Source organism: Syngnathus floridae, chromosome 20 (genome assembly GCF_059516105.1).
Source record: "Syngnathus floridae isolate MCC-2025c chromosome 20, RoL_Sflo_1.0, whole genome shotgun sequence".
Classification (NCBI taxonomy): domain Eukaryota; kingdom Metazoa; phylum Chordata; class Actinopteri; order Syngnathiformes; family Syngnathidae; genus Syngnathus; species Syngnathus floridae.
In genome coordinates, this window is record NC_142432.1 from 2,100,097 (window position 1) to 2,127,026 (window position 26,930).

General features: G+C 43.4%; 3 protein-coding genes and 1 long non-coding RNA gene across 4 annotated transcripts; 1 reads left to right on the plus strand and 3 right to left on the minus strand.

The window, feature by feature from the left end:
- Window positions 1-7,443: 7,443 nt before the first annotated feature.
- Window positions 7,444-10,546, minus strand: spag6 (sperm associated antigen 6). Its single transcript, XM_088363690.1, has 12 exons — window positions 10,434-10,546; window positions 10,089-10,162; window positions 9,929-10,024; window positions 9,687-9,853; window positions 9,346-9,529; window positions 9,029-9,234; window positions 8,795-8,968; window positions 8,570-8,722; window positions 8,296-8,487; window positions 8,105-8,221; window positions 7,895-8,040; window positions 7,444-7,725 (listed from the first exon to the last, which is right to left on the minus strand). Exons 2-12 carry the CDS (start codon window positions 10,111-10,113, stop codon window positions 7,662-7,664), a joined length of 1,524 nt encoding a protein of 507 aa, XP_088219816.1. The 5' UTR covers window positions 10,114-10,162; window positions 10,434-10,546; the 3' UTR covers window positions 7,444-7,661.
- LOC148380693 (uncharacterized) lies at window positions 10,285-11,504 on the plus strand. Its single transcript, XR_015854654.1, has 3 exons — window positions 10,285-10,475; window positions 10,943-11,014; window positions 11,101-11,504. It is a non-coding gene; the product is annotated as an uncharacterized LOC148380693 (long non-coding RNA).
- A 258-nt stretch (window positions 11,505-11,762) lies between these two features.
- Window positions 11,763-17,873, minus strand: bmi1a (BMI1 proto-oncogene, polycomb ring finger a). Its single transcript, XM_088363691.1, has 10 exons — window positions 17,484-17,873; window positions 15,163-15,289; window positions 14,969-15,065; window positions 14,764-14,819; window positions 14,460-14,507; window positions 13,940-14,051; window positions 13,814-13,856; window positions 13,626-13,724; window positions 13,452-13,532; window positions 11,763-12,751 (listed from the first exon to the last, which is right to left on the minus strand). The coding sequence occupies exons 2-10, from the start codon at window positions 15,272-15,274 to the stop codon at window positions 12,401-12,403; spliced, it is 999 nt and encodes a 332-aa protein (XP_088219817.1). The 5' UTR covers window positions 15,275-15,289; window positions 17,484-17,873; the 3' UTR covers window positions 11,763-12,400.
- Window positions 17,874-18,391: 518 nt separating this feature from the next.
- commd3 (COMM domain containing 3) lies at window positions 18,392-20,344 on the minus strand. Its single transcript, XM_088363692.1, has 8 exons — window positions 20,177-20,344; window positions 19,668-19,779; window positions 19,443-19,506; window positions 19,337-19,371; window positions 19,037-19,097; window positions 18,890-18,946; window positions 18,762-18,815; window positions 18,392-18,528 (listed from the first exon to the last, which is right to left on the minus strand). Exons 1-8 carry the CDS (start codon window positions 20,313-20,315, stop codon window positions 18,469-18,471), a joined length of 582 nt encoding a protein of 193 aa, XP_088219818.1. The 5' UTR covers window positions 20,316-20,344; the 3' UTR covers window positions 18,392-18,468.
- Between the last annotated feature and the right edge of the window lie 6,586 nt (window positions 20,345-26,930).

The following is a 26,930-nucleotide window of genomic DNA, read 5'->3' on the forward strand; positions in this document are numbered from 1 at the left end:
CTGTGTTTGTGGTTCGTGTTTATTTCTCGGAAGACAGACGACATCAATCCGGTACACATTTATCATTCAGACAATTTTTGCTGACAGGAGAAATTTCTCAAAAAATGGATTGTCTTTGTTATTAAACATTAGAAAACATTTCAAAAGCTGTCAATTCAAATTCTAGGTAAATCTTGATTTTATAAATTTAACTTGTAAAATTAAAGTCCCAATGATCGTGAGCAGCAGCGGAGCCCCATTCGACCCCTTACACTGAGTGCCAAGCAGGGAAGAAATGGGTACCATTGTTATAATGGTCACTGGTATGACCCGGCCGTGGTTTGAAACCACGACCTCCCAATCTCAGGGCGGACACTCTCCTCTCCGGCCACTGAGCTGGTAAGCACTGTTGTATAGTAGTATAATATCTACTTCAGTTTCACATTAGATTGCTGGTTTGAAATTTACTTGTATTATTATTATTTTAATAAACATTAAAACCTGTTCAAACTTGTCTGGTGTTTTATTCCTTGTTTTTATTTTTTTTGGGCATGAAAACAAAAAAGGGTGCATAAAACCATACATATTCCATGTAATGTGAGCAACGGGTCCATAGTGTAGTGGTTAGTCCTCTGGACTCTCACCACAGCGATCTGGGTTCAAGTCCCCATGAGGCCTAAATCATTTTATATTTTATTTATTTTATAAATTTTATATTATTTATATTATATATTTCTGACACGTAACCGGTCCGTGGCGCAAAAAAGGTTGGAGACCAGCTATTTACTTGTGAGCTATTCCAAGTGATATAAGCGTGGCTTCCATAGTGTAGTGGTTAGTTCACGGGGCTCTGACCCCAGCGATGTGGGTTCGAGTTTCAGTGGGGTCTAAGAATTTTATCATAAAACTTTTTCAACACAGTTACTCGTGTGCTGCCCCATGTAACCATACGCCTCCCTAAAGCTTAAGGTTAGGGCTAGGCTTAGGGTTACAGCTAAAGTTAGGGTTAGGGTTAGTGGTGGAACTAGGGTTAGAGCTGGAGTTAGGGCTGGAGCTGGGGTTAGGGTTAGGGTTAGGGCTGGAGCTAGGGTTAGAGCTGGAGCACGGGTAAAGGTTGGAGCTGGAGCTGGAGCTAGGGTTAGAGCTAGGGTTAGAGTTGGAGCTAGGGTTAGGGTTAGTGTTAGAGCTGGAGCTAGGGTTTGGGTTAGAGCTGGAGCTAGGGTTAGAGCTGGAGCTCGGGTGTGTGGGTTAGGGTTAGGGTTGTGTGGGTGTTGTGTGTGATGTGTGTGGTGTGTGATGTGAGTGGTGTGTGGGTGTTGTGTGTGGGTTAGGGTTAGGGTTAGGGTTGTTTGGGTGTTGTGTGTGATGTGTGTTGTGTGTGATGTGTGTGATGTGTGTGGTGTGTGATGTGAGTGGTGTGTGGGTGTTGTGTGTGGGTTAGGGTTAGGGTTAGGGTTAGGGTTGTGTGGGTGTTGTGTGTGATGTGTGTGATGTGTGTGATGTGCGTGGTGTGTGATGTGAGTGGTGTGTGGGTGTTGTGTGTGGGTTAGGGTTAGGGTTAGGGTTGTGTGGGTGTTGTGTGTGATGTGTGTGGTGTGTGATGTGTGTGATGTGTGTGGTGTGTGATGTGAGTGGTGTGTGGGTGTTGTGTGTGGGTTAGGGTTAGGGTTAGGGTTAGGGTTAGGGTTGTTTGGGTGTTGTGTGGGATGTGTGTTGTGTGTGATGTGTGTGATGTGTGTGGTGTGTGATGTGAGTGGTGTGTGGGTGTTGTGTGTGGGTTAGGGTTAGGGTTAGGGTTGTGTGGGTGTTGTTTGTGATGTGTGTGGTGTGTGCGTGGGTTAGGGTTAGGGTTAGGGTTGTGTGGGTGTTGTGTGTGATGTGTGTTGTGTGTGATGTGTGTGATGTGTGATGTGAGTGGTGTGTGGGTGTTGTGTGTGGGTTAGGGTTAGGGTTAGGGTTGTTTGGGTGTTGTGTGTGATGTGTGTTGTGTGTGATGTGTGTGGTGTGTGATGTGAGTGGTGTGTGGGTGTTGTGTGTGGGTTAGGGTTAGGGTTAGGGTTAGGGTTGTTTGGGTGTTGTGTGTGATGTGTGTTGTGTGTGATGTGTGTGATGTGTGTGGTGTGTGATGTGAGTGGTGTGTGGGTGTTGTGTGTGGGTTAGGGTTAGGGTTAGGGTTGTGTGGGTGTTGTGTGTGATGTGTGTGGTGTGTGATGTGTGTGATGTGAGTGGTGTGTGGGTTGTGTGTGGGTTAGGGTTAGGGTTGTGTGGGTGTTGTGTGTGATGTGTGTGGTGTGTGCGTGGGTTAGGGTTAGGGTTAGGGTTGTGTGGGTGTTGTGTGTGATGTGTGTTGTGTGTGATGTGTGATGTGAGTGGTGTGTGGGTGTTGTGTGTGGGTTAGGGTTAGGGTTAGGGTTAGGGTTAGGGTTGTTTGGGTGTTGTGTGTGATGTGTGTGATGTGTGTGGTGTGTGATGTGAGTGGTGTGTGGGTGTTGTGTGTGGGTTAGGGTTAGGGTTAGGGTTGTGTGGGTGTTGTGTGTGATGTGTGTGGTGTGTGATGTGTGTGGTGTGTGATGTGAGTGGTGTGTGGGTGTTGTGTGTGGGTTAGGGTTAGGGTTAGGGTTAGGGTTAGGGTTGTGTGGGTGTTGTGTGTGATGTGTGTGGTGTGTGATGTGAGTGGTGTGTGGGTGTTGTGTGTGGGTTAGGGTTAGGGTTAGGGTTAGGGTTAGGGTTAGGGTTGTGTGGGTGTTGTGTGTGATGTGTGTGGTGTGTGATGTGTGATGTGAGTGGTGTGTGGGTTGTGTGTGGGTTAGGGTTAGGGTTAGGGTTAGGGTCGTGTGGGTGTTGTGTTCGGGTCACACACAACCCTAACCCTAACCCTAACCCACGCACACACCACACACATCACACACAACACCCACACAACCCTAACCCTAACCCTAACCCACACACAACACCCACACACCACTCACATCACACACCACACACATCACACACATCACACACAACACACATCACACACAACACCCAAACAACCCTAACCCTAACCCTAACCCACACTTAACACCCACACACCACTCACATCACACACCACACACATCACACACAACACACATCACACACAACACCCAAACAACCCTAACCCTAACCCTAACCCACACACAACACCCACACACCACTCACATTACACATCACACACATCACACACAACACACATCACACACAATACCCACACAACCCTAACCCTAACCCTAACCCACGCACACACCACACACATCACACACAACACCCACACAACCCTAACCCTAACCCTAACCCTAACCCACACACAACCCACACACCACTCACATCAAACACCACACACATCACACATCACACACCACACACATCACACACAACACCCACACAACCCTAACCCTAACCCTAACCCTAACCCACACCCACACACCACTCACATCACACACCACACACATCACACACCACACACATCACACACAACACCCACACAACCCTAACCCTAACCCTAACCCACACACAACACCCACACACCACTCACATCACACACCACACACATCACACACATCACACACAACACACATCACACACAACACCCAAACAACCCTAACCCTAACCCTAACCCACAGACAACACCCACACACCACTCACATCACACATCACACACATCACACACAACACACATCACACACAACACCCACACAACCCTAACCCTAACCCTAACCCACGCACACACCACACACATCACACACAACATCCACACAACCCTAACCCTAACCCTAACCCACACACAACCCACACACCACTCACATCACACACCACACACATCACACACCACACACATCACACACAACACCCACACAACCCTAACCCTAACCCTAACCCTAACCCACACACAACACCCACACACCACTCACATCACACACCACGCACATCACACACATCACACACATCACACACAACACACATCACACACAACACCCAAACAACCCTAACCCTAACCCTAACCCACACACAACACCCACACACCACTCACATCACACATCACACACATCACACACAACACCCACACAACCCTAACCCTAACCCTAACCCTAACCCACACACAACCCACACACCACTCACATCACACACCACACACATCACACACCACACACATCACACACAACACCCACACAACCCTAACCCTAACCCTAACCCACACACAACACCCACACACCACTCACATCACACACCACACACATCACACACATCACACACAACACACATCACACACAACACCCAAACAACCCTAACCCTAACCCTAACCCACACACAACACCCACACACCACTCACATCACACACCACACACATCACACACAACACACATCACACACAACACCCAAACAACCCTAACCCTAACCCTAACCCACACACAACACCCACACACCACTCACATCACACATCACACACATCACACACCACACACATCACACACAACACCCACACAACCCTAACCCTAACCCTAACCCACACACAACACCCACACACCACTCACATCACACACCACACACATCACACACATCACACACAACACACATCACACACAACACCCAAACAACCCTAACCCTAACCCTAACCCACACACAACACCCACACACCACTCACATCACACATCACACACATCACACACAACACACATCACACACAACACCCACACAACCCTAACCCTAACCCACGCACACACCACACACATCACACACAACATCCACACAACCTTAACCCTAACCCTAACCCACACACAACCCACACACCACTCACATCACACACCACACACATCACACACCACACACATCACACACAACACCCACACAACCCTAACCCTAACCCTAACCCTAACCCACACACAACACCCACACACCACTCACATCACACACCACACACATCACACACATCACACACATCACACACAACACACATCACACACACAACACCCAAACAACCCTAGCCCTAACCCTAACCCACACACAACACCCACACACCACTCACATCACACACCACACACATCACACACCACACACATCACACACAACACCCACACAACCCTAACCCTAACCCACACACAACACCCACACACCACTCACATCACACACCACACACATCACACACATCACACACAACACACATCACACACAACACCCAAACAACCCTAACCCTAACCCTAACCCTCACCCTAACCCACACACAACACCCACACACCACTCACATCACACATCACACACATCACACACAACACACATCACACACAACACCCACACAACCCTAACCCTAACCCTAACCCACGCACACACCACACACATCACACACAACATCCACACAACCCTAACCCTAACCCTAACCCACACACAACCCACACACCACTCACATCACACACCACACACATCACACACCACACACATCACACACAACACCCACACAACCCTAACCCTAACCCTAACCCACACACAACACCCACACACCACTCACATCACACACCACACACATCACACACATCACACACAACACACATCACACACAACACCCAAACAACCCTAACCCTAACCCTAACCCACACACAACACCCACACACCACTCACATCACACACCACACACATCACACACAACACCCACACAACCCTAACCCTAACCCACACACCCTAGCTCCAGCTCTAACCCTAGCTCCAGCTCTAACCCAAACCCTAGCTCCAGCTCTAACACTAACCCTAACCCTAGCTCCAACTCTAACCCTAGCTCTAACCCTAGCTCCAGCTCCAGCTCCAACCTTAACCCTTGCTCCAGCTCTAACCCTAGCTCCAGCGCTAACCCTAACCCTAGCTCCAGCCCTAACCCTAACTCCAACCCTAACCCTAACCCTAACCCCAGCTCTAACCCCAGCTCCAGCCCTAACCCTAGCTCCAGCTCTAACCCTAGTTCCACCACTAACCCTAACCCTAACTTTAGCTGTAACCCTAAGCCTAGCCCTAACCTTAAGCTTTAGGGAGGCGTATGGTTACATGGGGCAGCACACGAGTAACTGTGTTGAAAAAGTTTTATGATAAAACACTTAGACCCCACTGAAACTCGAACCCACATCGCTGGGGTCAGAGCCCCGCGAACTAACCACTACACTATGGAAGCCACGCTTATATCACTTGGAATAGCTCACAAGTAAATAGCTGGTCTCCAACCTTTTTTGCGCCACGGACCGGTTACGTGTCAGAAATATATAATAATATAAATAATATAAAATTTATAAAATAAATAAAATATAAAATAATTTGGGCCTCACGGAGACTTGAACCCAGATCGCTGTGGTGAGAGTCCAGAGGACTAACCACTACACTATGGACCCGTTGCTCACATTACATGGAATATGTATGGTTTTATGGACCCTTTTTTGTTTTCATGCCCAAAAAAATAAAAACAAGGAATAAAACACCAGACAAGTTTGAACAGGTTTTAATGTTTATTAAAATAATAATAATACAAGTAAATTTCAAACCAGCAATCTAATGTGAAATTGAAGTAGATATTATACTACTATACAACAGTGCTTACCAGCTCAGTGGCCGGAGAGGAGAGTGTCCGCCCTGAGATTGGGAGGTCGTGGTTTCAAACCACGGCCGGGTCATACCAGTGACCATTATAACAATGGTACCCATTTCTTCCCTGCTTGGCACTCAGTGTAAGGGGTTGAATGGGGCTCCGCTGCTGCTCCCGATCATTGGGACTTTAATTTTACAAGTTAAATTTATAAAATCAAGATTTACCTAGAATTTGAATTGACAGCTTTTGAAATGTTTTCTAATGTTTAATAACAAAGACAATCCATTTTTTGAGAAATTTCTCCTGTCAGCAAAAATTGTCTGAATGATAAATGTGTACCGGATTGATGTCGTCTGTCTTCCGAGAAATAAACGCGAACCACAAACACAGTCAAGCAGAACAAGTGCTTTAATTGATTTCAGTGAATGCTTGTGGAATGCGGACTTTATTATCATTAAATGTTAAGAACAATAAACATCTGGGGTCATTATGCCACTGAACTTTCACAAACTTTCACCACACACACCACACACAACCCTAACCCTAACCCTCACACAACACAGACACAACACACCACCCACACCACACACACACCACACACACACACACCACACACAACACAACACAACACACCCACACACCACACACATCACAAACACACACCACACACACCACACCACTGGCTGATCCGTTGATGCACGGGAAGGCAGTTGACCCATTGCCTCGTTCGCGAACGGGGAGTTAGTCATTTTCTTCTTCGTTTTGTTTTACAGCGAGGTGGCACCAGCTTCAATGCACATTACTGACACCTACTGGTTGAAATCATATGAACTGAAAAACTAGCGCCTTTACAATGTATTTATTCTTCAGCGAATGAGGACAATGAATTGATGTTAACAATTTATTTGATATTCAGTGACATGTATCCTACTCTTAAAGGTACAATTTTACCATCGTGTGCATGCAATCTACAACAGCTTTATGACTGTCTACTCTACACGGTGTCATTATTAATCATAAAACTTCAAGCACATGTTGAATGTTTGAGGCATATTTGATGCATGTGCTTTCACAGTAATGTAGCATGGGGGGATGCCAGATGGTCTCAGGATATCTTAAAGTTCTCTAAGCGCTCCAACAACACTTCTGAATAGCCCGGAGTGTAATACCTGCAACAGCAAACAAGGAAAAATACTTTTTAAACAAACTTGACTCGACTAGCTGGGTGTAACATTCCTTACTATGTTTTCAGATTACAAAAAGAATGATTTTGATCCTTTTCACACTGACACTTTAGGCCCCATTTTTGCTTGTTTGACAAGTCTAAAGTGCGTGTACCTGACTATCTCCTCTGGGAAGCAGCTGTTGATAGAATTAATGTGTTCCTGAAGAACGGAGCCCGGCTCCGCCTGGATCTCTTGCACTTTCTTTAAACCTCCGCTGGTCACAAATGCACGACGCGCTAGACTGTCATGAGGTAATACCTGCCAGGTGAGAAGAGAGGAGCATGAAAATCAAATTTAGCATTGGTTGTTTTGACTGACTCACCTTGCTGAACTGGCAGACAACATGTTTGATAATGTTGCTAGGTGCATCGTAGAGGAGGGACTCCAGCGCTGGCAAGTCGGTACACTTCTGTAAGATCATCTTCAGAGCCTTCTTACTCTAAACCCAAAAAGTATTTTGTGGATTTAGCTCTTAAATGAGTCATCAAAGCACGGGAAAAGTTTCCCCCTTACTTTTGTCTGCAGGTCCTCGGAACTGTTGGCATCCATGTAGAGTTGCAGCAATTTGGGCAGCAGGTTGGCAGTGGCGACAGCCTTGGCATGTACAGGGGTGTGATGTCCTATCTGGCCGATGCACCAGGCTGTCACGGCCTTGATGTGGTGTTGCGTCTCCTCTGATAGACACAAAGCCAGCTGGAGCAACCCCTGCAAGAAAACAAAGCGTGAAGCGTGCGCTCCTAAAATCCATGAAAAAATCCATCCATGAAAAAAAAAAAAAAAAGCTCACTTGGGAGAGAATAACAGCCATGGCCAAGTTCTCACTATGCGCCGCCACATAACCCAACATCATGATCCCCGGCAACCTCAGACTTCCACGACACTCGCCGAGGTAGGTGATGACTTCGGCCGTGCCGCCGCAGTTTACTATTACCTGCGATAGCTGCAAAAAAAATGACAAACATGTCTTGCACTGTGTGTGTTTATGCCGGCGTGCCTGTGTGCAGTTAAGTACCTCAGGGGTGTGTTTGACCACCTCTCTCATCAGGATGGTGACATTATTTTTGACGCACTCGTCCGGATCCCGGAGGCACATCATGGCTGCAGGGAAGACATCGGCCTCGATCACCATCTCAGCCAGGCACACCGAGTGTTTGCTGATCTGACCCAGAGCGGAGAATACCTGCCTCTGTGTGGAGAAAAGTACACTTGGCTCCAATGCAACCATTTCTTAATGTTTGGTCCTCACCCTGAGTTTGGTGTCTGGGTTGAGGATCATCTGTGCCAGATGTGCAATGGCGCCAGCTTCCACCACAATTTGGGCTAATTCCGGCGTGTGTTTGGCAATGTCACTGAGCACCGAGGCCGCCGTGCGTTTCAGGGCAATCTCGGGCTCCAAGAGGCACAACACCAGCATGGGGACTGCACCTGCATCCACAATGGACTGGGACAGGGCTACAGAAAAAAAAAAAAAAAAACACCAGCCCACATGCACACATGGGAATTGTGAACATTTTTTCTAAACCCAACAACACAAGTTTAAAAAAATCATGTCGGGTTTTTTACAATCATTATGTCGTGCAATGAAGCCCAGAGCCAAGGCGGCGGCTTCCTTCACACCAGGGTCAAAGTCCTCCAGACAGAGAACGAGCGCGTCCACACCTCCGCTGGCCACCACCGCCTTAGCAAGCTCAGGAGAGTGTTTGGACACCGCACGTAGCACGAACGCAGCTGCTTTCTTATACAACCTCTGCATATAAACATCAAAAATAAGCTTTAATGATAGAAATACAGAAGAGATTATTTCTATGGTTGATTGTGAAATTGAGTGCAATAAGATGTTTTTTTTCTTTTACTGTGGTAGAAGTTGACTGCTTCCAGATGTTTTGTACTGCTCATATACTCACGTTCTGTATGGTAAGCGAGTGGATGAGCTGGGGCAGGATGTCTTCCTTCACTAAATTGTCAGCCAGGTCAGCGTTGTGGACCGCCAGGCGGCCCAAGGCAAGGGCAGCCTTCTGCTGGATGCCGGGAACCACATCCAGCATCAGGGGCCTCAGCATTGACATGACACCTGCAAGGGTGGGCGGGCCATGTACTCAGCTGCACCATCTAGTCAGCCACTTATTGCAGATAAATGCACTCGCACCTGCTTTTTGGAGGATTTCTATGTTTTGTGGCCGGTCTGCCAGATCAGCAACCGTTTGCACAAACTGCATTCTTGATTTATTATACTGCTCAAAAACTGTGAGGCACAAAAAGACAATCAGACACACATTTGGCTTACGTGAGAAATCAACCGATCTCACCTTGGACGATCTGCCTTTGAGTCATCGTGTCAGCCGAATTTGGATAGTTTTAGTAGTCAAACCTGTGTGCGGGACTTGAAAACATGCGTGACGTCATTTAGCGACTTGACGTCGTCGCTTTTATTTGTTCACTTAATTTCGGCTCCTGCATGGTTTGAAAACAGTGACAAAGGCGACGACGCCTCACCGCAAGAACTGCCGAGGTTGTTAACGTCATCACATTGCGCATTTTATGACAAAGAGATAGGCCACCACGCGTCAATGGAACGACTGCGTGTTTGTCAAGCGTGAATGAAATTTGAGCGAGAATTTCGACAAGGAAAAAAAGAGTTCAAAACAACTCACCAACGGATTTTCTTGAGGATCTTTTTACAGTCTGACTTCGAGGTAAGTTTGCATAGGGAGAAGTATGCACTGTTGATACTTGTCACCTTGACGACACGAGTTCGCCTAGATCGTCTATTGAAACAGAGTGGTTACTCTTTGCAATTTTGCATGGAACGTATAGCGCGTTTATGTTTCACTTTAACGTTTTGGAGGAACTATTTAAAATAAGAAAATGTACACAAAAAATATCTTTGTATGCTTTTATTTTATTATCATTATTTATTTATTTTTATTTTGTTACTATTTTATGTTGTTATGTTTATATAGTCTTAATGCGATTGTGTGATCGTCACGGTAAAACTATACTTTCTAAACATTTCACTTCATTATTTCTCTTCATATTTATCTATAAATATAGCAAAAATTGATTCATAATTACAGATCACTGTTACAGTAAAAATCAATTCCGTTTTTTTTTTTGTTTGTTTGTTTTCAACGCACACTTTTACAAGTGCCCTCTAAATCAGCAGGCACAAGACAGGAGAATGCCCACCAAAGAGGAAATGTCACCCAGAAAACCACGTGATCATCAACCCATGGTACCGTTTGTGACATTTTGAAGTTTGGCGCAATCAAACTTTATGGAATTACTCAACATAGGAATATGTTTTTGTTGTCGCTTTAGAGCCAATCGCAACAGGAATGCTGCAAGAAAGAAGAACTCGACCAGGACAGAAAACCCTACCACGCAAATGTTTTGCTTTTGCTGAATTTATGGCTTTAAAAAAAAAACACAAAAAAACTCTTGAATCTTAACGTGATAGAACCATGTTTGTTCACGTCAATCAAAGCAATTGGCAGTAATTGTGTTCTTCGACACCTGCAGGACGGGGAACTGCTAAATTTATAAAGTGGAAGAAAAGAAATTAGACTATCCGTTTTGGATAATTATCCTTTTTTTTTCTATTTTGCTTAAACGAATAAATTGCAAAATCGAGGTGAACTTTATTTTAAGATGACAAAAAGTGAACTTGTGAAATATTAATGTTTGCTTTTGTTCATGAATTAAAACCCGCTGCATTCGTTCTATATTGATTCGTACCTTATTATCAGTACCAACGCAACGAAAAATATGCAAACACATTTTAATCCGTAGTATTGTATTTTTTTTTTAAATTAGTAAATATCGAATTCATAGTATAGTATTTTTTTAAAATTAGTAAAGATCGAATTCATTCATTCAAATGACAAAATTAAAAATGTTTCTGTATTAACATACCACGCATAAATATTTAACGAAGCAAATTACAATACGCATGCTCACCGTATGTAAAATCAAATCATAGATTACGTGTAAAAATTGTTTATTTTGATGTTTTACACTGTGCAACAGTAACAATACAATAAGTTGTCCATACAATGAGCAAATCAACAGAAACGAAAGCGGGAGACGTGACACCAATAAGCATGAAACGCCCCAGAAACCGGAGCGCTTTTTTTTAACGGAAAAACACCACTGTTGATTGAAAATTATTTTCTGTATATTTTTATACGTGGCTTCTAGAACGGTTAAAATGTGTAATTTTCCTCCTAAAAACAACGAATTAAAACGTGGGCAGAGAGCTCCAGAGCATAAAAAGGTGTCATGACCATGCATTTAAAATCTTCACACATGAGAAGCAAGGCGTTTTGTTGATGAAAATGGGGCGATGTTTTTTTTTTTTTTTTCCGTTCTCTGTAAATAAAGATCCAGCATGACAAAAGTTCTAAATGCTTCACTTCATTGCCGGCCCCCAAATACTTTAGAATAACATTCCCTCCCACGCAACTTGCCCTTTTCTTTTGAAACGCACTACAGAAATGACACATTGCCGTAAAACGTCAGGCTGACGAGCAAAAGAGACTATGATACAATGGTTCTATCATGGCATGGTAACGGTGTCTGGCGCTGGGCTGGCCGGTCCGGTCCGGTCCACTTGGTGTCGTCATCCGGACGAGGTCGCTGAGCCATTCAGCGAAACTTTCCGGGGCTTTCCGCCGCCGTTGGTACCACCGATCTGCGCGAAAGGGCGGCTGGGGGTCGAGGGGGCCACTGCCGGAGTCCCGTTCACGTTGTTCCCGGGGGTGGCGCGAGGGGGAGGCAGAGGGGACTGCTCAGGGTCGCCAAGGCTCGGCAGGGAGGAGGACGTGGACGGCGCTCCTGCGGGACTTCCGGCTTTGTCGCTGGCAGAGTCGCTCTCCGGTCCGGAGCGGTTGGTGACCCCCTGCTGGCTGTGGTTCACCTTCAGCTTTTTGCAGCTTGGTCGGACTCGGTACTGAAGCGGTAGTGGGCCCGTCTGTGGACGTTCCAACACGTGAGGAGGGGGGGTGAAAAGGATGACGTCAGAGACGCAGCTTAGGAAAATTCGGTCCAGCCATCAAAAAAATAAAACTGCATAATACAACAGTCATGATGACGATTTTTTTTAACACGTTCAGTAAAAATAAAAATATGCCCCAGCACTTGACAAAAAAAAAAAAAAAAAAGAAAAAGAACATTATACGATATTAGCTGTAACATGTCGAGGAGAATTTAGGAACCCATGGCACAAATGTTCCAATAAGCTTTTTAAAATACAAAAATATGAAATGTTAAAAGTGATGTTAATAATATCAAAACTAAAACACAAACCAGTTCATTTATATGATCTTATTTTGGTCGTATGTATTATATATACTACAAGAGCCGTATTAAGTAGTACACCAAGAAAAGCAAGGTTCAAGTAAATTGCAATGTTTTCTGTGTTAATAATAATAATAATCATGGCACAGTTTATATACATATATATACACACATGTATAGAATTTATTTATTTCAATTAGTCAAAGTCCCAAAAAAGCCTTACCTTATTAGCCTTTCACCACTCAATATTTTGACTACAGAAATCAATTTACACAATACAAAAACAAAAAGTAAAAATACATTTGCGACTTTGCAAATTGGTACCTCAAATAAATATGAAGACTTTTTTGGTGTAAATGTTATATTTGTCTCACCCTTCTCCAAGTGTAGATATACGCTATGTCCATTAAAGTGTAGTAATCTTTCAGGGGTTCGTCTTCATACATGACTTCTACCTAGAGACAGACCAAAATTCAAGAAGAGATATACTAGAAGGGTGAGAATATTATCGACACATAAAAATATTTTTAAGAAGTAAAATAACAGACCTGGTAAGTGTTGGGGATGTCCATTTTGCTTCGGAGGAATTTCCTCAGATGCATGATGGTCATTGCTGCTGGACACTGCAGGTATCTTTTGTTCGCCATCTGCCAAATAATTGGAGAAAATGGATTTGATTGGAAAAATAATGGACCACCTTGAAAGATGGAATTGATTAATTGCAAAAGATGTGAACCTGATCTTTGCTTGAATGCTTTTCTTCAAGTCCCCCTGTCAGTCTGCACACAATCACATTTTTGTTACATGTGAGATTATTGAACAATTTTTATGATGGCAGATGGAGATTTGAAAATCATCTTACCTGGAACTCTGGTCAAAGAACTCAATAGAGAGGCTGATGATCTCATCATCAGTGATTATTCTCTTGTCCTCATCTGCCACCTCGCCTCGATCTTCATTGGAGCCATTAGAAGCTACAAAATAAATTGGTATTGCACAGACGTATTTTTCATTAGTTAAAGTTGAAAATATTCAGAAGCTTTAATTTCATAGGGTATAAAATCATAACATTTTATATATAATTTTATAAAATTTCAAATCATAAAGGCTGAAATTTAGGGAAACAAATGTCAAGCTTCATGTTAGTGGGTCGATATGCTTTTTTAATATGCATATTTATAAGACAACTAGACAAAAATATACAATAAATATATAGCAATACAGACAAATGTAATGCATGTGTTTGTAAAGAAAAAATAACATGATTGGAGGACCTAAAAAAATAGCAAATTAAACTGAAATTGCAATATTGGGGGGAAAAAAAACCAAATTGATCATTTCTCAATATACTGCTTGGTGCTGATTTTTAATTTAAGACTCACCTTCCACAGGGTGTTCAGCATAAAAGTCTCTTCTCCTCTTCATTTCATCTGTCCAGTGGAAAAAAAGCCTTTTAAGTGTGTTCACTATCTGCAATTGACTGCATAATTTTATAATGATATAACAATGAAAAAAGAAAAAAAAGAAAATGCAACATCCCAGCTTACTTCTTGCTGAGCGCCAATTCAAATTAGGGTTTCTCTTCTTCCAATTTCCTGTTTGTTTGTTTATTTGTTTGTGTGTAGAATGTGAAACACAGCAACAAAAAAACAAAAACAAAAAATCACTCAGCTAGCAGATTCTTACTTTTAAACAGGCCCGGGACCAGTTTATACACGATGTCCTGCAGAGTTTTATCAGACCTGCACAGAGGAAGTCGCACACTTATTTTCCCACTTAGCTTTGCTAAACAATAATGGCTCAGCAAAATGGAAGAAGGTGAAAAGAACAGCTGGCAAAACAACATAAGACACTTCATTTTTTATTTCAAATTTGTGAAGAATCCTCTCACCTAATGTTGAGCAGAGGCTTTGTTTTGTGCACTTGCACGTCACAGATTGGACAATATTTGCTGGTTTCCAGGTAACGGACGATGCACATTTTGCAAACTTGCAAAAAAAAGAAAGCATTAGGTTTTGATGAGGTGAAAATGCATGCCTCTCATTAGCAGGGTGCGCGCGCGCGCTCCCGCGCATGCTCGCTTACATGAGTGTAGACATTCGATGATAGTGGTGGCGTCAATGAAGTAACCCCCGCACAGGACGCACATGAGGTGAGGGTTGAGCTCGGTAATCTTGATCCTCGTCGTCCGATGCATGATGAGCAAAAGGAGCTGATGGCATAAAAACGAAAAAAAAAAAAAAAAAAAAAAAGGAGACAAAGGACCGACAGTCAGCGCGCCATTTGGAAGAAGGCAGCTGTTTGCTTAACTTGTGTTAAAGCAACATCATCTTTTATGCTAATTTGATCATAAGAGTCATAAATCAACGGCTTAATAAATACGTCCTCTGCAATGCCTGCACTATTTTAAAGGCTCACATGGAACGGGGAAAAAGTGCGTGCTTGTAAAAACAGTTTCCATGCAGGCAAATGTATTTGTAATTTGCTTCGCAATGCAAATCGGTCATGATTGGTGACATCTTAACTCGAATCTATTTCACTTCATTTTTAATCATTTAAATAGGCAAACGAGGGAGCGCTTCTCGCGTCAGGTGAATGCCAGTGTTTCTATGGCAACCACTTTTGATGATTGACGTGGACACAATAATTAAAAACCAAGATGTTAAATTAAGTGAAATCTTACAGCGCATTATGACGAGTATGCGAAGCGCAGTCCTCCCTCCCTCCCTCCCCACGCATGCACACGCGGAGCCGCTGCGTGGACTCTGCTCACTGCACGCAGGACTGCGCGGCTGCCATTTTGTGCAGGAAAAATGAACCAGGCGTCTGCTTCCCCCACGGCGGCGGTTGTGTCAAATCCACTGCGTGAGGCTGTCGTGCGTTTGCGCGTCATCTTTACGATGAAGCGCAAATGAGATCAAGCGCATGATCGGTTTTTTTTATTATTATGATTTAAGTCTACGCGAATACCTAAATTAAATGCAGTTACCTGCTTTGGTGACAAACATAAAAAATAATACAAAATGCGTTTTTTAAATATGTTGCACTGAGAAGAGCCATTTGTTGTTGCGATAGGACGTTTAGCGAGCCCAAAAGTTCCAACCAAACCCTTCCTCTTATTTCTAAACGTTTTAAGATCAAGACGCGCATGATGAAGAACATATGGATCACCGCAACAAAAAAACGTGCCTGCGCTTGATGACCAATAAAAAAGTTAGGCTCACATTCTGAGCGAAAAATGTCCAACTGATGCAGACTCCGCAGGTTACATTGACTTCATCACGCTGAACACAACGAATAAAGCGAGAGAGTGTAGATGTGAGAAAGCATTTTACAGGGACTGGCTGTATGTGTTGTTATTTTTCGTCCTAAAATGGACAAATAAAAATCAAAGGTCGAGAAGATGCAAAAACCTGCACGGCACTGAAGCAAACAGATTGGGCTTTCGCTGTTCTGATCCATTTGTAACACGTCATGCGAGCTCACAAAACGTGTGACATCTTACAGGACGGCAAAGACAATAAACATGACCTGTCAGATGGCGGCGCAGAATAAATGAAAATATGAATATTTCTAATCACGTTCAGCAACAAACCAGCAGCCCGCGCTGGATCCGAGCCACAGAACTTCGAATGGAACTCCTGATGGTTTTGGCAGCTCTGACACACACACAAGCAGCCTTTTGTGAAGCTGCACCGTTCATTTATTTTTAAAGGTCTCAAGATATCCCACCAAAAGAAGCAAATCAGCCGATCGGTACACGGCGCGCATGAAGAACGGGGTCAACTAACCGATCGTAACAAAAGCAGCCGTTTCCGAACCGTAAGAACCTCCACGTGAAACGGACCTGCATGCACACTTGCTTTCGCCCAGGAGTCGTCCAAGTTTAGTTCATAACTCCGACAAGATGTCACAAACGCGCACAAACGCGATCACCTCGCGTGCACAACCTTCCAAATGAGACATTTCTATAAAATGAGGAGGCTCCGAGCAAACGCGCCTCGTTAGAAGCCTCCGGACGTCTCGGTCGAGCTAACATCTCAGCCGAGTTCGCCGCGCTTCGCGGCGAGCTGCCACAATACACGAACAAAAACAGCACACAAAACAATCCGGATCCCCCTCAACTCGCTCGGATGCAATGCCTGCAGACCCGCCGTGGAAGACCGTGTGAGCCCGTGGATTAAATCGCTTTCCAACCCGAGCTGGGAACCTCTTTTCACCGAGAGAGCCAGCAGAAAGTGCGCAGACACACACGGAGCTCCACGTCGGTTGCTCGCCGCACCGACGAAAGCCTCAACATCCGCCGCTGGATCAGCTCAGAAGGGGGCGGGAGAGCCGCAAAAAGATCCGCGGCAGAACCGCGCTGCGTGCCGCGACGAAGCTGAGGCGATGCCGGGAGCACGTACCTGTGTGCCGGGCTCGCCTGGCTGCGGCTGGGGGCGGACAGACAATGAAAGTTGGGAGGCGAATCAGCAGCAAATGAATCGGAGCCGAGCCGCCATCTTGAAGCAGGCTGCAGACGCTGTCAGTGGCCGAGGCGAGCGCATTTCACACGGGAGACGCCAACGCCGCCCTCCGCGGGCACCCGTGCACTTTGCGTGCGTGTCCGATCGCCGCTGGCACCGCAGCCCAAAGTCCTCCGGCGTCGGCTCGGTCCGGTCAACACTTGACCACCGCAACTTTGCCTCCAAAATACCCACTTGGCCCCCTCCTCCTGAGTGGAAAGCAGCAGCGGTGGGGTGTGCGCGTGCTTGTGCGTGCGCGCTCCGTGGAAACTGACACCGTCCCCAAAATGGCTTGTACTTGGTCCGCCCCATTTTGGTCACGTGATCCTCCGCTTAAGGGCGCTTGGAAATTACTGTCGGCTGTTTCTTTTTTGTCTTGCGATTTTCCGAGGAATAAAGTAGAGAAAAGGAATCCACACACGTCAAGTCACACGTGGGAAAACGCACTAGGCAGGTTGTGTTCTTCAAACCGAAATGGTACGATAATCACACGAGTGATTATGAGCGCTCTGGTGCGTGACGCACTTTTTTTTCCAAATTGACATGTTTGCAAAAACAAGATAAACCACAATAACGTCTGAGTGAGGTTCGTGTGGTTATTGCAACATTTTGAGGAAGGTTCAGAGAGCTGCAGCGTCGAACTTGTTCCCCTTAAACTTTCACAGGCACGCAGTGGAGATTTATAGGACCGCGGACCACCGAGATGTGTCCATAATTCTCCAAAGGAGGTTAAATGTCTCCCACGAATCCACGCTCGTCGCGAACACAGGGTGTCGTGATAGCGCGAATTCGGAAGAAATCACACAGCGTCATAATTAAATTTTATTTTTCATAACACAATGAGCCGAACAAAAAAACAATGAAGTGCAAGACAACTTGATCATCATCACATCTGACTGGCTTTTTCTGCGCTCTTGGCTGCGTCCTTCAGCTTGCCAACCATGTCCTGAATACGACAAAAAGAAAAAAAAAAAAAAAAAAACATCGCTTTGAAAGATTCACAGAAGAGACGCACCGCGGGCTGCAGAGCTCCAACTTTGCATGTAGTTTTACGACATGCGTTCCAGCAAATGCCATAAATCCACAGAAGAAAGCGCCACTAAATGAGCGTTATGCCAGTTTTATAAAACTAATAAAAACTGTTTAAGGTGGACTGTTTTGCTCTAATGTAGACTATACCTGTAACTGCTCCATACTGCAGGTAAAGTTGATGTCTTCGGAACGACCTTTATTCTAACAAAAAACAACATTTCAAAATTACTCACATAAAAAAAATAAACAGTAACATATTAGATGCATGTTTTTACCTCGGTGTTGAGTGATATTAAGTAGAAAGGCTCGTTGACTTTATCTACCAGTCCATTCTGCCGTGGGACAAAGCGACACAGTGTCATATTTGCAGTCCCCCCCCCTCCCCATTTTTCTTAAATACAACAAAGTGCGTCGTCGTATACCTTCACTTGATATTGGAGGCGCCATGACACGTCACTGATGTGAGCTGGTCGCCTTCCAATGCTAAGAAAACAAACAGATAAAAATAGCCCTCATTTGCATTATTGATCAATAAATCTATTTTTATTGACTGATGACTCCTCTGTACTTCAATAGGAAAAACAGAGGTGACAAACAGAGAGACAGACCGAGACCAGTCTAGGGCAAGAGGCGCCTCTTGCCCAAAGTCAGCCGACATCAACTGCAGTGATCCTAATGAGAATAAGTGGTATAGAAAATGAATGGATTTTTCTATGGCTTACCTTGCTAATAATCCTTCTAACTCCTTTTTGTGTTTCTGTGAATTAAAAAAATAAATACATAAAATACAAGTTGATCAATAATACAATATTGCGTTGTACTCCTCACCTGATAGCAGCTATAGAATATTTCGATTCTTTGCGAACTGAATGACAGCTCCTCAAGGCAGGAGCTACAGGGAGAAAACGACTTTTCAAAACATGTAGGTATATTGACACAATGCAAATATATGCTTAAACATGTTGACTGACTGAAGTTGAGGGCATGTACACCGTATTAGCACAGGACTACAGAGAAGTGTAGACACAAATGAGTGTTATATTCTTTATTTACCTTATCGTGGACTCATCAGCATTTTGTCTTACTGCCTCCAGGATGAATGTGGTGGTCGCAGCGTGCACCCGCTTCAGCAGGACCCTCTCAACCTGCTTCAGTTGGGGCTCGTCTGCGAGATCAGTACGCGGAAGGGAAGTGACGTCATCAACAACAATAACAACAACCTGATTGACAACAACGTATGCAGCTCCCCTCGCACAAGAATGGAATCAATTCGGATTTACATGTGAATTGAACCTTCTGCTGCAGCACCCAAATGCCGGGGAGGGGAGGTGGAGCTTTGTGTGGATTGCAAACGTCATGCAGAAAACTACGAATACATGAATAGTGGTTGGTTTGGACTAACATCGGCCGTGCTGAGCTGTCATAACTGGACTATTGACACCTACTTCCGGGTTTGTCTTCTATTAAAGCAAAGCGAATCACAACACACCGAAGAGCTTTACATGGAGGGAGCGAGAAGCGGTGGGAGACAAAGAGCATCTCGCAAAAGGCTCGCAGCTCACCCAGCAAGTCCGCGTCCTGACCGGAAGAGAGCAGAGAGCGAAAGCAGACGTTGACCAGAGCCGGGAAGACGGCGTGATCCACAGCGGACGCTTCGCCGAGAGACTGGAGCCCATTCTGCACCGAATCCGACAACTCCATTTTGAGAGAGGGCGGAGCTACGTTTACACGTCACAGATCAGCTGACAGGTGGGGGGGGGGGGTATCACATGCTGGGGAATCCAGGAGCGCAAATAAAACCGAACTGACGCTCTTTATTTATTACAAACAAGGGTGGGAGGTAATCGTGGTCTTCTGTCTGACATTTCTGGGGTTGAGGGTTCGAATGTCAAGAGGAATCATGCTAGTCAGTTTAGCAAATAGATGAAGAGGCTTTGCAACTCAAAATAAGAACCTAAAAAACATTCACACTGACAGAATTTCAGTACACCTGCTAGTGACATGTAATAGAAAAAGCTGTTAGTTAATCAAATGTCCTACAATACGAACAGTATTCAAAAAAATAATAGAAGAAAATAAATGAATACATACATGATCATATTTCAAGGTCATAAAGGTATTCATTTAGCAACGATGTGCTTATTGTTAGAATTGCACTGCATCTTGCATATTAAACTCACCAGTCAGTGCAAGACAGGAAGAATAAACAACTGTTAAAAATAATACCCACAAAAGCGCATCATAAACATATTCATAAAGTCGAAAAAAATGTTCATGCGCTCCGGGAGAGTGAAGAGGCGGGGCTTGCAGTAAAAAAAAAAAAAAAAAAGACGCGATCTGGTTAATAAACGGCTTTTGAGCGAATCTGGTCAATTGAGAAATTCTCAATGTACCCAATCTTGATGTGGTTTCTATATTGCGCGCTATTAAATCTTCATGAGACAATTTACCATTGTAAGAGCTATGAAATGCAAGTAATGGCTGTGAAAAAGTCTAGATGGAAATTCTCATTTTCTGGTATTCCCTCACAATCCAGCGATTTTTTTTAAACGTTGTAGATTGAAAACAGAACGATGCATAGTAGTCCAATAAGTCATTGTTGGCTTGACCTCTACCTTAGATGGAGCTTCGTGCAAAATTCTAGATTTGCTCTTTTTCTCCATATACACTCCCTCGTGTTTTATTTCACCTCTTATTTCGCTGCGTAATGTCACGTGCTGATCCAAATAGCACCCACAAGCACAACTAATTAATTTAAAAATACGTGCTCATATTCCGGCACGTCGCTAAATCTCAATGTCTTAAATTATTTTTATTTTTTTTAAACAAATACGCGTTTTGCTGTGGATGAGAACAAGATGAACTATACATTGGGGCAAATAAATATATGACTACGCCCATCTCTTAAATCTAAAACGTGTGAAGCAAGTCTTTTATACTAGGAGCTAAAATTAAACAGAGAAAAATGAATTATTACATGACGCCATGATCCTGTTACTTACATTTTCCATATAAACCCTTCTTGTTTTGAGTCAGTGAGAGAATGTCATTGTAAATAAACGACTGGTTAAGGAAACACATTATAATTAAAGACAACATTGTATTCTTCTTTTTTGAATTTTCTGTGACAATTGTTCACGCACAAAAGTGGTATAACTGTGTTTCAATGGAGCAATGGCATTTAAAATGCAAAACAATCACCTGCCAAAGTATTAAATACACTTCATATTTAAAATATAGGGCCAAAACCTTGTACCTACAAAATAGTCACTTATCAGGAGACCCCCCACGATGGCAAGTTTGTTAATCCAATAACATTGCATTGAGAAAAAGAGCCATTTCAGCATTTAGGATTGGGCAATAATCTATTAAAAAATAAATAAATAAACAGATACATAAAACAACATTCACACGCGGGGACAGACCAATGGAAGAGATTTTTTGGGAAAAATGACATTCACGAAAGTATGACTTTGTGTTTTGGATTGACGCCAAAGACATAGCTAAATAGTGTATTTCAGAATAACATTATTTCTGATACTATGTCTCTGCGCCACTGAAAACATTATAGGATGGATCGAGTTACGTTCCTACGGCTTAGACGTGACCAGGAGTATAAGAACTATAAAAACACACACCCAAAAAACTAAAATAACATAAATACAAATTACTAATGTAAGCGAAAAAGCCTAATTTGGTAAACCAGACACGTGGGGCTTTGTGCGTGTCCGCGCGCGTGCGTGCGTGCGTGTGTTTTTGTGTACCGGCATGCCATCTAGTGCTTGCTTGTTGCGTCAACGGGGATTTTTAGAGCTGGTGTAATAATTAGCACCTAGGCTATCAATGCCTCTTTATCGAGATTAGCATTACTTAAAATATGATTTTATTGTGATTCGGAGGTGCAAGCCTTTCGGGTATTCTTCGTGATAATGTGATTAAGTCGCGCGGACAAGCTGCCGGAGGTCACACCTAGGTCACAGTGTTGCGCAAGAATACCCTGTGGATGACAAAAATAAAAAAGACATGGATGACTCGGCAGGTTTAGATAGATCAATCAGCAAGTAAAACTCAAAGAAAAACGTATGGAAGTGCAGAAAATTAAATGTAATCCAAGCAGGAGAATAGAGACTGTTCTTGCCTGTTCTAGCCTGAGGTTGATAATAAATATAGTCCAATTACGTGACAGTAGAATTTATACAATAAGTGCAAGAGGGAAGTATATTGTCAGTGATATTAAATGACAAAGTGATGAATAGTGTAATAACAAAACTCTTATTATGCGCATGCAATTTGAAGTCACATTTAAACAATCACTACAATTAAGAGGCATAATATAAGCAATTGTGTAATCAGTGCATAGCGGTTGTGTTGATATGCATAGTATTAATATTACATATCAAATATGTAGACACATTTCGGTGTGCTCTCGTCTTGAAGACGAGCGCAGTGACGTGCAGCTAAGTGAACGCTAGGTGGCAGTGTTGGGTGTGTGATGAGCTCAGAGGGGAACAAAGAAAGCAGGGAATGAATAACGGGGGTGACGCTTTGTTAAAGACGAGACATTCAGGAAAATATGTTAGATATGTGTCAATACGTAGGCCCTGCTATTTTAGGGTGATGTCATAAAAAGGAAATGTGGATCATGTTTATTAGAATTGGAAACGATGGTTATGGATGAGATCAATCAACAAGATATTGCCTGTTGGAGACTATAAATGCCCATCAAAAGCCTCGAGGGTTTAATGTGATTACCATTATAGTACAGCATTTGCACAGAATGTCCAACAAATGCCTTAAAATTGGACAGGATGTCATTTTGTATAAGAATAATAATCATTTGGGAGTATAATTGTCACATCTTTATGGACAATAAAACATCTGCATGATGTACGTACAACATAATGTGAATGCTGTTTCACATTTTTATTTTTCATTAATTAAGAATTGCATTCCTTTTTCTCTCAATTTTTAGTTATTTTTCTCAAATGTTAGATTGTCTCAAGTGCACCTCTGATGTGGAGGACAAAAAAATGAAAACTGGAAAATCTCTTATCCAACATTAGATTGAACAAAACAACAAAAACATAGCGTCATATTATTTCTGTATTTTCTTGGGTGGGCTCGTTATCTAGATTTATTTATTTTTTTGTCTTTGTGCCTGTTTGCCGCAGCTCGCAACAGAGCCGACACAGCTGTTCCTGCTACACTCTGCCGGGGAAAAGCAGCTTCCTCCCGGCTGCTGCTGCCCCCCGCGGCCGCCGAAAGTAGCTCGATTCTCGGCCGGGCACTCGACGAAGCAGCGCTTATTGTTCACGTCGAGAACCACCGAGCAAGGTCGAAAGTGTTTGTGGGCATTCGCGGACTAAATATTCTATTTAATTCAAATGGCGGGGCTCCTTTTCACCATGCAGACGCCATATTTCCCCACGTCGCTTGCAGCTTGCAGCTTGCAGCTTGCAGCATGGCTCATTGCTTCACGTTCTACCCACGGAGCGTCTTTTGTTGTGGTCTCAATGGACCGACCCAAAGTTAAAGAAAATGTATGCATAAGATAAAATATGTATATATATTTGTATGATTAAATATGCCATACCTATGAATAAATTGTATTATATAAAATACAAACGAGCAATATGCATATACATTAATGCACATATATATATATATGACTCAGGAAAAAAACCATTGCAGTCTCAAAGTTTAGAGTTTAGGAATGGGTATTTTATCACGTTTCATCTTTGCATACACACACACACAAGCACAAGAGCACGTAAAGACACACACACACACACACACACATGCCATTAGAGTGAGTGAACGATCAGCAAACCCAAATTACAAACGCTTTACAATCAGGCACTGCAATGGACGGCCCGAGGCTTCCTGGTTTCTTTCTACTAAGGGGGGAAAGGGGTGGGAGTTCTTAACCCTGGATCAACTTTCATATGTGTACTCCCAAAGAAGGATGTCCCTTTGTTCCATCAAGGCCTTCCCTCGCTCTACGTGAGCAGAAAATTGATGACACATGACCATTTCGGACCACTTAGCCTCCAAGAGCATACTGAGATCTTGTGACAATTGAGTAGAAAATCATGAAAAAAAAAAAAAAAAAATAAGGTCAATATTAGGTTTGTGTTAGACGGTGTTTTTTGAGGGACAGGGAAGTGTGAAGGTAGAGGGTCTTTTCAGATAACAAAAAAAGTGACTTTAAACTAATTACAGTTACAGTTATTTATTTAAGTATTTATTTATTCATTTATTTATTTACTGTGATTCCTATTGTATAAATTATTCTGTACTATTGTGAGAAGTCTCAACAAGACCATTTCTCCAAAAGTCTGGTTTCTATTAATTACAATATGTTAGTTTCCCATACAAAATCCTTAAACAAACAGGCTAAAAAGAGCCAAGCCATTTTACATACAGTACAACAGGTCTCGGTTCCACAGGTTACATTTTATGAGAAATCGTAAGATCATCAAAGGTCAATCCTCCATATGTTGTCTCTGTTTGAAATACCACTAAATTATTTTTGGCTTCGATTCCTACATCTCATTCTGAGTTTGTAATGAAAGGTACAGAATTAGCATGAGATTAAAATAATCAAATTTACACTTGTGAATCAGTGGAGGACTTGTGGTGTACAAATTTCTTTACTTAATGTTGTGTTAAATGAAGACTAAGACAAACATGGCCGCCGGCGTAGAACAAACACAAAAGAAAGGGAGAGAAGTGTCAATCTTCACCTAACTGGTAGCCTATTATAGGGTGAGAGAAGAGACACAAATGCGTGTGGGAGCGAGCGAGCGAGCGAGCGAGCGGGGAACGTAACGAGAGGGCGCCAGCCAGAGGGAGTGTGTGAGGCGGCCGCCGTACGTCCCATTCACTGTCGTGATTAGCGGCCATTATCAAGGCTGCTCGGCCATCGCACTGGATTATTCTGCGGTAAATCGACATGCTGCCGCTTGACCGATGAGTGTTTTCCTGTGCGCGGGAACAAACAGCAAGTCTGATTTCATTTCCGAGCCTTTCTGTCATGCCTCCCATTGATTGGGTGCTGTGCTTTCAACTAGAACCTCTGCTTTGTCAAGACCACCCTGCTTTATTTCTAGTGCTGCTTTGTTGCACTGTGCAGTGATGCAGTCTCGGGGGGGAACAGACTTATATAGAACATGTATGTGTATGTGTATATATAAGCGTGTGTGTAAAACTTGGGGCACGGCAGCAAGCTGCAGTCTGATCCATACTAATGTTCATTGATAGAAAAGTCAATGGCACATTGATCCAGGTCTTGGCTCTAGCAAGGGGGAGGAAGTGTGAATACGGCAGTGAAGACATGAAGAATGAGGAAGGAAAGGATTAGGCAGCTGCGTTGAAATAAAAAAAAAAGTCTTGCAGGCTTTTCTGTGTGTTCGCTAATGTCCGAAATGAGATCCAAAGCGAGGTGTGCGAGTACAAGTGTGACCTAACTATTCTCGTTTTTTTCCAGCTGCTCTTTAGATAGTGCAAGGCAGCCTCAAATGGAACCTTGGAAACGAGAAAAAAGGAGGAGTGGAAGGGGAAAATCAATTTTCCCAGAGAGATGCCTGTTGGTCTAATGGAGGTTTGAAAGAGGAAGAAGAGGAGGAGATATTTGCCTCTGATTACCTCCTGTAGCCTCCTTGGCTAGCCTTCAAAGCTAGCATCGCTACAACAGATTGGCTCATCTGACCTTTCTTGGAGTTGTGGAGTCTCGACGCTACTTTCACTAACCACCAATCAGATGCAGCGCTGCTCCAAAAAGTCTGACATGATTGCAACTCGATGTCTAACAGAAATACAGACATTTGCTAAACGCACTACATGGGGAGGAAAAAAAAAGATCCTTAGTCCCAACACTATATTCTGGAGAAGTTGCTGCAATTGTGTTGAACATGTTTAAAGTTTCTTAGTGAAAAGAAAAACTTGCAAACAATTTTGCAACCTCAAACAACGAAATCGCTACGAGCGCACACACAAACAAACCTTCGCCGGCTTCAGGGAATAAACACTCGTCCAGTATTTTTTTTTTTTTGACAATGAACAAAACAGCCGACTTTTAACTGCCTGCTAAAAGACTGTTTCGTTGAGACTCATAAAAGGGTATAAAGAAGAGGAGGTCAGATATGGTTGAAACCAATAAAGCTTATGCCGCTTAAGTCATTGCAGCAACTTTGCTTTGGAGATTGGAAAAAAAAAAATCTCACGTTTTTATATGTAATCAGATATTACCATAGGATTTAGTATTTTTTTTATAATAATTCCCTCTTCTCTGGCTCTTTGTGTTCGCCTTCTCTC